This window comes from Protopterus annectens, chromosome 4.part0 (assembly GCF_019279795.1).
Source record: "Protopterus annectens isolate FY-2018-M chromosome 4.part0, PAN1.0, whole genome shotgun sequence".
Lineage (NCBI taxonomy): Eukaryota > Metazoa > Chordata > Ceratodontiformes > Protopteridae > Protopterus > Protopterus annectens.
In genome coordinates, this window is record NC_056733.1 from 235,806,069 (window position 1) to 235,819,531 (window position 13,463).

Here is a 13,463-nt window from a genome sequence, read left to right on the forward strand (position 1 = left end):
TAAAGTTCGGAAATGTTGGATCGCGATCTGCTTTTTGTGAGGTCGCGGTACAGTGACGATTGGAATATTTGCCCTCTCCTCACCTATATTAGAAAAACAAAAATCCAAAAGCACAAATGTCCTGAAGGTTGAAAATGCAGGACCTCGAATACTCAACCCCCCACAATAGCAAGTTCGACCTTTAGGTCATTCGTGTTTTGGATTTTTGTTTTTCTAATACAGACCCTATAATATATATATATATATGGGTCTACTTCACCACATAACCGACATCCAAAATGCCGAAACCAAAACACAGATACCACACAATACCAAAAAGCCACATTACCGAGTACCATAACATCGACTCCCAAAACACTGACAAAAACATAAACGCAAGTCACACCAAGCATACTGATACACTAGTACACAATGTTCCCAAACCTAAATAACCTCAACAACAATCCCCAAAAACTCTACTAAACAATATACTCCTATCCCACTCAAAACACTAAAAACTAAACTTACACACTGAACTGTCAAAACTAAAACATAAAATTTAATGTACCTGCAGACAAGCACATTCCACTACACCGTAACATCCTAAAATGCCATTACCCAGCTAACTCAAATATCCCATAACCCACGCGATATCTACACTACAAACAAAACCTACAAAAAAACACAGTTACAAAAATGCCATACATCCTACTATGCTCTTGTGCGCCCCCCCCCTACTTATATATACCAACTCTGAGATCGCACTATAGTGAGGAAATTTTGCAATCTTCACTATATCACAATCTCACTTTTTGAACTTACACGCAGGACTGCCTGGACTCCGCTCTTCAACTGCTGCATGTGGGGAACTTGTCGGTGAAATGCCATGTCGGTAATGTGGCATTTCGGCATTATGTGGTGTCAGTCTTTTGGGCTCGGCATTTCACAGCTTATTCAAGTCCTGCCGGCCCTTAAACCTCATTCCTCCTCTAAAACATTATTCTGCATGTGTTGTTCCCACAATTCCAATTTTCTCTATGTAATATGCACCTTCCCTTTTCTAAAGATCCTACTTCCAGTTCTTTTATCACTGTTGCTATATTTACTAACTCTAGTATGGTTGGTTTAGACTTTGATTTGCATTTTCTAGTAATTGCTTTCTTAGCAGCCACCAGAACAACGCTTTACTATGTCTAGGCAATTCCGATTCTTTATTACAGCTCAAAAAAATAATTTCTTTTGTTACACCATTTTGCTCACCCAGTACTTCTGATAAGAGTAGTCTGCAGGGAATTTTTTAAAGTCTTCCAAATCATTACACTTCCAAAAAATATGGTCTCAGTTACTTCTTTCTTCCCCATCAGACCTCCAACATTTTTACACTACCTGAGGAAAAATTCTTTGGAGTCTGCTTGGGGTGTAAAAAATACCTATGCAAACACTTCCAGGCAAAAATCCGAAATCTTCTAGACTTTGTTGCATATTTGAAAGTCATACATGTATCTTCCCAGGTAACCATTTGAAATGTTGGTACTCTCTCTAGTAAGAGAACACGGAGACTGAATGGCTGAATGATCCAGCTTACATAAACTAAGTTTGAGATGCTGTTTCTCGGAATATTCCCTTTTCTCTGAGGTATGGCGATCTCAGAGTTGGTATATATAAGTTTGGAGGGTGTGGGAGAGCTTGTCTCCTTGCAAAAAGAAATCTTAAGAAGAAGAGTAAGAGATTCGCTCTTCTCCTGTGTTTTTGGGGGGTTTTTTTCGGCTTGTCGGCACTCAGCATTTTGAGTGTTGACATTTCAACAGAAAATCATCCTCCCATTGTTTCTTTGTGAATGGCTTATCCAATCTCTTTTCACAATCCTTTCTAACCTCCTCTGATTGAGTCATATAGTTATCATGCAATATTTTGTATGCCCTACTAATCATCCCTTTTTTAACAGCAGCTTCTTTTCTAGATTCTACTAAAAACACCACCAATGATGATGTTTCACTTATGATCCCCCTATTCCTTTCTCTTTGCCTATACTCATGATATCAATCCTTGAGAGGGAAGGCAATCTCTAGACTGCAGTCCAAATATATTCTTGTGTCTTCCTACTCTATTACTTTCCCTCTCTTCTTGCTCCCAACAGCTTGATTCCTTTGCCAGTTTTCTCTAATAAATTCCAGCCCCCTCTTCCTAATCTCTGTACTCCCAATCACAATTAAATATAGATATTTCATTAATCATCAGTCTACATCAATTACAGTTAACTCAGAAAAAAATTAAACCACAGACTACCCTCATAGGGATTACACCTGGCTGCCCATTCCATACCAAAAAACAGGCACAGAAATAAAACCCATGCAAATGGAATCTATCAAATTTAGACCGAAATAACAAGGAAAGGAAAGAAAAATCACAGCCTCAGTTAGGCAACTGGAAAATGGCACTGCTGTAAAATGAAATCAAATGTAAAAATCTTTACTCAATAACATTAAACTAAAGTACAAGCCTAAATGATACTAACATAACCTTCAGTACATCACTAAAATGGTATCACAAAATGATCAGCAACATTAACAAAAATTCCCTCAGAACTACAGTAGATTTCCAGCGAGACAATTTACTGTAATCTACATAAGCCTTTTTTGCTATCTACGAGAGATTCTCAACCTAAAAAAAAAAAAACACGTAATCCATGTAAGGCTTCTGTTCAACAGAAAAAGTATGTAGTTACTGCATCCCATCCAAAAAAAAAACACAGAAAAATCCCAGATGAATCTGAATATTTGCTCGTAAAATAGATGAAATATATTTATTGTAGGAAAGCATTTTATGACTGTGACTGCAGAAGAAAAAAGGTTCTTCTTCTCATGATTTCTGCCTTGTCACATAGAACAAGGAGGTGAAAGAACTAGTTCAGGGACAACTCAGAAACCAGTTTTAGAGAGAAACATAGGTTAGTCTTTAAGGAACATCTGATCCCTGTGAAAGATGAAATGTGGTTTCTTAAAAATCAGCACCTGCAGCTCTCAGATTCTACATGCAAAGCTGATGGCCACCAGAAGAGATTTTGTTTTTCAGGGAACACTCTTTAGTATTGCTGAGCCAGTGAATTCAAGCAGTGGAAGGGCAAGCACACTAGTCATGAGGATGAGATCTCACAGAGTTGGGGTGGTTGTTCAAATGAGGATGGGCATGCACTGCTCCTTTAAAGAATTGTTACACTATATGGTGCTAGGTCACAGTGCTCTATAAGGGTTTGATGGACAGTAACAGCTGACACATACGCCCTAAGTATGGAATAACACAAGTCCAAACATAGCAGCTACATCAGGTAAGTCAGAAGCATCTGCAAGCTGAGTAGCTGGGACAATACAGCATACAATGCTGACCAAATGCAGAATAATTTCTACTTGGCAGCAGAGGCCTACTGAGTGTAAGAACTCCTAGTAGCCTCAATAACCTCTGAGACACCATTAAACAGATCAAGCAGAATCAAGGTGGTCTACATCAGTAGCCAGATCCTGAGGTGGTTGTCATCCCACTTGTGGACAGCCAGTTTGGAAAGAATGAAGAGAATGAGTTTTAGATCCCTCATGGATTTTATTATTATACATAAAACCAGTGGGAATGGCAGAGAGATGTAAAGGACAATTACATGCCAAGGGTTGGAGAACACATCTGCTGCCATATCAACCTAACCCTTCTATACTGAGCAGACCAGAAGAGGACAATTTTCTTCTGACTGACAAATATATCAGTCTCCAGAGAAACTCACTTCCTGAAGACCTGGCCCAGTCATAGTTTTGAAATCCACAGCTACAGATAATGAGTGGAGGAGTAGCTTAGACAACTCATCTGATTGATTCCTTTCCCTGGTCCACTGACTACCTCGTTATACAGTAGTTAGTGTTTTGTTAATTTGGTTGCTAAGCTACAACACAATAGACTGTCTTTTTGAATGGGGAGAAATCCTGGAAATAGCTTTGTTTCCAAGGCCTTCATAGCTCAGAAACTTCCTACAGCAACAACTTTCTAATGTGCATCCCTCTCTACAAGGAGAGCTAAACACTCTTTAATGTGTAGAAAATGAGGTGGGCTCACCACACTGTCAAGAAATCAACCATCATCTGAACCTGTGAAAAGCTTAGAAGCAGAAAGGGAACAGTCCACCAAAATGTTGATGGGAATCTTTCACTTCTATGGGGCTTGTGACAGTGATCTGACACCAACAGAAGATCTGTGAATGGGATACATCAATTTTGTAGTCACTGATATTCCAAAGACCACTGCAATATTAACATTCTCAATCAATCAAATGGCACCAATAATACTATAGCAACTATCAAACCCATAAGACACAGGAGAATGTGGGTTTTGACCCTGCACCATATCCTTGTGTCTGGGAGTTGGTGCAGATGATTAAGGGTGGGAACTGATAATAAGCTGCATCCGGCAGCCCAGAGTTTGATTCCCTCAGCCTTCATTTGCCTACTGTGTAAGTTTCAGCAAGTCACTTAACCAGATAGTGCTTTGGAAAAATTAAGCAAGGCTTCTCAATGGCTCCATGGATTACATGCCTTGTAACTATCTATGAAGCTATGAACCTATGAATTTAACATGTACTATGGAAAGAACTGCTGGCATTAAAATGTGTCCAGCTGAGCAACTTCAAAGGCTATCCTCTAAGGAGGACTAAGTGAAGAGCTCTCTTAAGTTATAGCCAGCATCCCCATGGATTTGTAATCATGAAAGTGCCTACTACAGGCATGCTTCAGGGAAGCCCAGAGATGGTGCTACCAGGAGTCAGTGGTCAAGGTAAGAGAATACAAACAGACATTTTCCTGCAAGGCTTTAGCTATTGAGAACAATACTCTGAGTGCTGAATAAAATCTAAACAACATCACTTTGTAATGGAAGTGATGCCCACCCAGACAACACTGGAGGAACTTTCTGTATTGATGGAATATGCTGATATGCCAAAAGGTGTCCATCATATCCTGCAACAACATCCAGGCAGGAACATAATCTCACCTCAGAGTGTCGCCACCTGGGAATAAATATATATTGGATTGTACTGGTTGAGTATGGGTCCAGAATGGGAAGAAAAATGTCTGATTCACTCAACGCCAGAAAAAGATGGAAGAAAACTACTGACTTTTTATGAAAATAGGATAGCCTCTGTAGTTCCCTTCACCAGTAGGTCTAGACCTGCCCCACAAACTGCACTGAGATGGAATGTTCTCTCAGTACAGCTCTTTCTGGGTGATGACCACAAAACTCTAAGCCATTTGTGATAGTGACCACCTCTATAATATACTGATTCTTGGATGACATTCTCTAAGCTAGAGTGAATTTAGGAAACCACCCCCTCCCCACACAGGCAGTCCCAAACCAAAGTTAGGATTATACACTTAGAAAACTTGGTTGGCAACTGTGTTCTGTCTAACAGCCTTTCCTGAATGGAAAACAGCTTTGTTTGAGGTTAGCTAGGCCTGGAAGACAAAGCTGGAAAAGGGTGGCAAAGATCCTCCTTAGTGGTAAGGGTCTGTTTCCTCTACACTGTCTAGGCCCTTAGAGGTCCATCTGAACAGTACCTCCTTTGAATTTAGTATCCAGTATATTGTTAATAAGTTCTTTCTTAAGGGAAGACAACTGCAGTCAAGCCACTCTGCAGATATAAAAAACGTAAGCCTACAGCCCTGGTACCAGCATCCACAGTCAAAATTGCAGCAAGCTGTATGGAAGCCCACCTTAGAAACCACAGAGTACAGGGAAAAGCTTCCTTAAATCCAGACTTGGATATGATTTGATGCTTCTTGAACAGCTAGGTCAGAAGAGAGAACTGAAATTTAAGATAGGTGAGATGAATGACTTATAGTCACCTACTTGGATCACTGGGCTCTTGTTGCAGTTGCTCAAGCACAACAGTTTAAGTTGCCAGTGATTTGTGTGACAACTGTTTTGCTTCACATATTAAGAATCACAAGTCTGCACCAATGCTACGAAATGGAATACAACAAAACTACTGAAGCCATAAATAGTACTATTTAAAAACTGAATGCTTTTGCCCTTGTTGTTTAAACATAGCATACTTCATCAGAACTAAAAAAACACACTCACCCATACTGTAGCAGTATTCAAATTATTTAGTCACTTGTTCTATTACAATGATTAATTGACACAATTCTATGCAAGCAAAAATATAAAGATTATAGAAAATGCATAAAAAACATTCCTGTTAAACTTCTTGTAAGAGTCTTATTTCAATAAATATTAAATATTAAGGTAATAAAATTCAATAATAAGAATAACATTATTAATAATAAATTAACTAAAGAAATATTCTGTAAATAATAGGCAGAAAAAAAACTTTATATCTTAGCTGCTCACATTTTTAAGACACTGTTAACTGACACAGTGTCATTTTAATCTGGGTTAAACTGAGGCATTTAATTTCAGTTGCCAAATACATTCACTAAATTCTGTTTGTATTTCCCATTGTTCCCCCTACGGTGCCTGAACATCCTTTCCAGACTAGTAAGCTTAAACATACAACTACTATTACATATAATGGTGCATCTGTAAAGTGTATTGTTACTATATTTTTACTAATGACATAACAGTGTTTGTATATTCTTCTGCTTAACAGTCTTTATGTCTTTCCTATACAATAAGATAAACACTTGTCACATACAGCAATGTAAACTATCCCACATGAGAAACAATTCCCCACCTCCACTAATTTCAGAGGGCTCACACTATCTTTTAAAAGCATGGTCTCTCCCTCTCATATGTATTTACATTGTCTGTACAACCTACATTTCCTAGTTCATTTAAAAGTACATTAGCTCATACCCCCAAATCTTTAACTTTCAATTCATAACAAATTTATTTTTTTTAATTCACACCCTTCTTATCTATAAAAAAGGGTGTCATTCACTGTCTTGGAAACTTCCATATTTCTTTTAAAAATGTTCCACTTTTTTTGTGTATGATCTCCCTCACCTTAAAAGTGTCAGAACTGAATTCAATAACTGATGCCTTGTTAAAGTTAGCAGGTGAATCAGAACAAGCCTGTGATCTAACTTGAATTCTAATCAAGCCCTTTCCAAGGTGGGGCAGATATTTAGTACCTCTGCTCCTTGCAACTTCATCACTAATGCCCATCACCAAGTCTAAGGGAGATTCATGTTCCAAAAACATGTTGGTTAACTTATCCCTTTCCTTAAAAAAATACTTCATCTTCTGAAATCATCCTGGTCGGCCTTACTGGTTGGATTTTAACTAAATCCTTTTTATGTGTGCAGGAATAAAATGTAACTACAAGTTAGAAAAGGCTGACTTATTAAATATTGGATGAAAACTGATTCTGTTCACTGTGGACTGGAACATCTATATAGTTAATCACTTCTTTGTTATTATGATAAGCGGACTTTAAAAAAGTTGTAGTTCTTTCATCTTATTATTCAAATCCTTCCACAGGATGGAAATATCAACCAAAAATGCAAGTATAACTTCCAACTGTTAACAAATACTGAATTAAAAAAATTATTTTCCATTTCCACAAGATCAAACAGGCATACATGGGGGAACAAGTGTCCCCCCTCACCACATCTTTAACTTGTTTATAATATTCACAATCAAAGTGAATAAAACTATTGGTCAAAATGAAATCCGCTGCATCCACTAAAACTGTAATACTTAATGAAGATAGGAAGGGTCAGCAAATTAATGCTTTCCCAAACATGTTTAACCCTATATCATGTGGTATACAAGTAAATAAATCCACTATACCCATACTTAAAAAAACATATATCCTCATCTCATTACTCATTTTTGATTTACCCAAAAAATCCCAATGACCTTTTAACAAGTATGGATTAGCTGTACTGAACAGTTTCTATAATATGTCTACACACATTAAAAACAGGTAAATCTTGGATCCTTGAGCTGCCACAACAGGTCACAATGAGGAATGTAGGATATTGTGTGGATTTTTGGTGTACTACGTATAGAAGGTTAAAAAGGGGATATGGACCATTAAAACAGATGTACCCTTAATGTAATATTCCCTTAGAACAACCAGTCATAAAGGAGCTAATCAATGTTTCTGTAAGCTACATTACTTTTATTCCTAGAGGTCCTCAAATATTTGTTGTCATCCTGTAAAAAATGAAACATCTCTCCTGTGTATACAATATTATGCATTATAACAATGCATCCTCCTTTATCTGATTTCAAAATACATTTGTCTTTATTATTGGTCAGGTCTTGAAGTAAATGTCTTTCTTCCTTATTTAAGCTGTAAAACTCCTTCCTAGAAGCTTTAGGAAAAACACTCATGGAATATCTGACTCACAAGCTTTTTTCAAATGTTTGAATGGTATAACCAAGTACTGGATTAAACAAACTTTTTTTCTTAAACTGATTAAAGATGTTATCCTTTTCTAATGTACATACCCCTACTGTAAGAAACTTGCAAACCTTGCACTGCCTAATCTTAACACTGTTATTTTATCTTTCAAGGTATTACTGTTTCCTAATGTAAATTAATATGTAACCAACTTCTTATATTACCTTGTATCTTTTTATCTGGTTGTAAACCCCAGTTGAGCCTGAAAATGGACCTCTTGATTAGTGCTCAATCCCGGTCAGGCAATCAAGAAATTAATATATATACATGCATACACACTCATTTTCTTAATTTCTGATGCACTTCAGTGCATTCTGAAAAATAAATCCCCCAACACTGCTTGATTTATAAACAGTGAATTTTTTAATGAGTATATAGAAAAATAAAATATCCATTTTATTTTTATGTTATTTTTAAACTACTCAGGACTCTCTCCAATCACGGCCATCACCTGCACCTCCAGTCTTGCAACATATTATTTTAAATATTCCTACATTATAATGCCACCAATTCTTCACTCACTGCTTGCAGCAAAAAGTCCTAAGCAATGAAAGAAAACATTATAACTCAAATTTGCCATACTGCTTTACTTGCTTTTGTTACATCACAATTTGCCTTATTCATTCCATTTCTTAATAAATGTTTTTACATTAACTCCACACAGTAGGATTTGTGCTTTTCACTTCTCACACTAATCACAGAGTAGGATTTATGCTTTTCAGTTCATCTGGTTCAAGACTTGCATGTAACTAAACTTCATCCAACCTTTCAACTTTGGCTGGTGGTTCAAATCCAATAATAAACTAGACACTTTTTCTTCCTTTTTTAAAGACTCAGCAGGAAAGGAAAACTCTGACACTTGCCTGAGGATTGTACCCAGGAACCCCTGCTTTCTGTATGGTTGTTACTGCCACTGGACCAAAAGGGAGTCCATAGATTAGTTAGACATCTGATTATCCCCAAAAGCAATTGTTCCTCCTTACAAATAGGAAACCACCATGATGGTGATTTTTTTAAACTTAATAGTAATTTTGAACCCATAAGCATCTTATGCAGATCAAATAATTAACCTAATATTGTATTAACAACTCAGTAGAAAAGAAAATCACTGATCTTTGTCTGGGGAATGAACCCAGGAAGGCACTGACCCTTGTGTAGGGACTGAAGCCAGGAGTCCTTGCATTCTATGCAGCTGGTACTGCCACTAAATCAGCAAGGAGTGTCTGGATAGTTATGTACCTGGTTTCACCTTAGACATGGCAGAAGAACTTCCTACAGGAGATACTAGCACACTAGATCCCGTTTTAAATCTCACAGACACTGTTCACTTCTACGCAAAGGTGGCTATGGAGGTAAATAATCTGTCTCTGTATCTTCAGTGTATGTATCTTCATACTGAATTGTCAAGAAATATTGTCAAGGCTTTGAGCAGGCTAATAGGGTATGTTGGTCTTCTTGTGGTTAAGACAGAGGATAGTATAATAACAACCCCATTATGGATGTTATAATAATTTATAGCAGAGGGAAATATAATCACAAACTGACAGAAGGTAGTGTAATCATAAACTATCATGGGGTGCTGTATGCACAGATTAACAGTACACAGTGTTAATAACAGACTAGCAGGAAGCAATGTAACAACAGGGAGCAGGATATCTAATCACATACAGTATAGTAACAGAGTGGCTTGTCAGTAATGCAGCCACAGAATGTCAGGAAGACTGTGCACAGAGAGGCAGGCAGAGAACAGTATAGCAGCAGACTGACAGGAACTTTAAGTATAATTACAGATTGACATTTACAAAAAACAGGTAGATGAAACAGTAACTGCAGATTCCAAAGAGATAGTCTAACCATAGACCAAGAGGAGATGCTGTAACTACAGACTAAAAGGGAACAAAGTAGCTTAAGACCTGCAGTGGTTAGTATAACCACAGACTAGGCAGGAATGATGCAAACATATATTGTCAGGGGAAAATATAGCAACAGGCCAAATAGAATATATGTGGATGTCTAGTACAAGGTACATAAAATCTATGTTTAGGGAATGAGTTTCATCATGCGTACCAAACCACTACCGTCCCCAACACACACACACACACACACACACACACACACACACACACACACACACATACACACATACACACACCACTCACACACACACATACACTTATCCTTTTTTATGTTAATGCCTCCTATTGACTTCAACAGACTATGTTAACTGCATGACATTCTGATGAACAAGGTTCCAAATATACATACATAGGATTATAGGAGATTAATAGGTTAAGGCCCTGGGGCCCTTCCAAGCCTAGCCAAGAGTTTATCCCCAAAAAGAAACCTCAGTCAGCACCTATCGCCCCTCTCAACACACACAGACACAGGTAGAACAAGTGGGACAATTTTTGTGGTTGCCCTATCCACTCATCAAGGTTGTGCTTGAAGAGGGTCAGCGAGGTAATGAAACATTTTTATATATATATATATATATATATATATATATATATATATATATATATATATATATATATATATATATATATATATATATATATTTACATATCAAGTGTCTTCTGAATGTTTTATACTGCAGATTCCAAAGCAAAGTTTGATATTTTTTCTGTATTACAATAATGTCATGACAGTTGCAATATAATTTCTTATTGTTATTAGTTTAGTTATTTTCAGTTTTTACTTATTTATAGTTTAGTTAGAGTCAGGTCTGTTTTGTCGGTAATGCAGTTTTCTAACTGTCTAGCTGCAGACAAAATTCTAGTTTATTTTTCATCACATCCTTTTAGCATATTTTCTTCTAGTTTATACAAATATTATTTCTAAGGGATTAATCTAAGGTGGGAAGAGATGATTTTGGGGACAGGGGTTGTATTTGTAGAGTACAATGTGCATAAAAATGAAAAGTTTTATTTTTGCATCTATAAATGAAAAAACTCCCTGTTTTATTTTTTTAATTTAATTTTAGTTGCAACAAGAATGACGTTTATTTCTTGGGGATTGATTTAGGTGAAGAGTACTGCCCTGAGGAGTTGTGCATGGATTTTGTATGAGCTGAGTCTATCCAAAGTTTTTTTTTTCTTTTACATTATAATGCACGGAAAACATTTTCCCCCCACTTTTTTATCCTTTACATATTTTTTAAACAAAATGTAGCTGTGGGTTTAGGCAGTTGTTTTAAATGGCTGAGGGAAGAGAATGTTTTGGTGGGTGTCAGTATTTATGTTTGGTGCATGCAGAGTGTACATTTATACTTTAGATTTTTTAACAAGTAGTGTATACAATATAAATATGGCAGATATAGAGGATTCTTAGTCTCTTTAATAAAATGCCAAGAGTATAGCTAAACTGTTGAAAATTGCCAAGAGTGTAGACAAAAATTTCAGATATAAAACTGGTGCACATACACAGTCTAGGATATCCACTGCATTGAAAGACACCTGATCAGCCAATGGGACTATTAGCTGACACACTACTAATGAAGTATCTCCTGACATACATAAGTGGCTGACAAGAGTATCAGCAAACATACACAAAACTAAAGACCTATCAGCTAGCACACTCATGGCCAATAGGAGTTATTACTGACACATGTATGCTTGACAGACTTATTAGCTGAGACACTGACAGAAGTATTACCTAGTGCACAAATCTCAAGGGAATATTATGGCATACACAAGGACGAACCACACTGATAAAAAGGAAAAGTGACCTGGGGATTGCTATCTGGAAACAATGTCAAAGCTCTCCATAAAAATAAACCTTTTGTCCATATCTGGATGTATCTGCTGTCAGACAAATGAGCAATAATCAAAGAAAAAAACAGCTTAATCAAGTTCATAGACCAGTCACAAATTAACTGTTCATTAATGTATTACTGACATGTATACTGGGATGCACAATATATCATTTTCTTTGCTAAAGGCATACTATCCAATATTATACAACTGTATCTCTCTAAAAAACTCAGAGCCTGTAACAGGTTCCATTTGTACCTCATTGCCAAGTGCCACAGTCTCCAGATTTTGTTCCAAATTCCCTTTAAAGTATTCATCTACCTCCTTCCGTGCTTCAGCTAGCTGTAATTCCAAGCCAGTAATTCGCTCATTCAGACTAGAAATCTCAAAATTGCTGCGCTGCTGCTGAGTGGTTAACTCGTACCTCAACTTCTCCATCTCTATTTCCTTTGCTCGAACCTTGGAAATAAAGGAGAAAGCAAGGAAGCACAACATAAAATTATTTTATAGAGTACAGAAATATGCACATTGGGTAAATTAAATGCTGACAAAACAAGACTATTTTCATACTTTACTCACAGTTCTAAATACATACATTCCAGACAGACAGATATGCTAATACAACTTGCTTTCCTAGACAGACGGCAGCAGGATAAAATGTGTGTGTGTTTGTGTGCACAGCTCTGCAGCACTGCCTTCTCAGAAATGACTGCAACCTCAAGGACTACAGAACTATAGCAATAAGATTTCAAGTTATCAGTCATACGCAGTATCTAACAGAAACACACGCCACTTAGTTACCATATACCAATGGCCCTCAAAACGTGACAGGAGTGAGCACTGTGCAAATATCCTTTATTGATCTTAACAGAAATCAATTGTGATTTAATTTGCCAAATCCCTTCTATGTTCAACACAGCAGGTAAGATAATTCCATTGGTTTGCCATCCTGAAGGTAGTTCCTCAACAAGAAGTTTCTGCTATCAAGTGAGGAAACCTAGTTTGCAGCTTTTGAGGGAGAAATTAAACGTATGTACTCACCGTAACTATGCATCTGTGTTGCCCATTTTCATTCTTTCTCAACATATGGGTCTCGGATCAACCTTCGGATCAGACTTGGCCTATCTCTTTAGATTTTTGGATCCAACTCTTGAACTCCTCCCTTTACCCATAATGCCCCTTACTTACCAGATTACCTCAGATCTACTTTGCTGCTGCTAAACATGCCAGAAAGCTTAAATACTTAAAATAATAATTATAGCAAGAAACTATACAGAAATAGAGTAGGGGCTCAGACTGGGAACAATGGTTCTCGTATATCTCAC

At 37.1% G+C, this 13,463-nt stretch overlaps 1 protein-coding gene across 1 annotated transcript in view; it reads right to left on the reverse strand.

The window, feature by feature from the left end:
* CCDC57 (coiled-coil domain containing 57) overlaps window positions 1–13,463 on the reverse strand; it is a 3,049,962-nt gene that overhangs the window by 994,204 nt on the left and 2,042,295 nt on the right. The window contains exon 13 of the mRNA XM_044069731.1: window positions 12,397–12,597. Coding sequence (XP_043925666.1) covers window positions 12,397–12,597 — 201 coding nt within the window. The remainder of the gene's footprint in view (window positions 1–12,396; window positions 12,598–13,463) is intronic.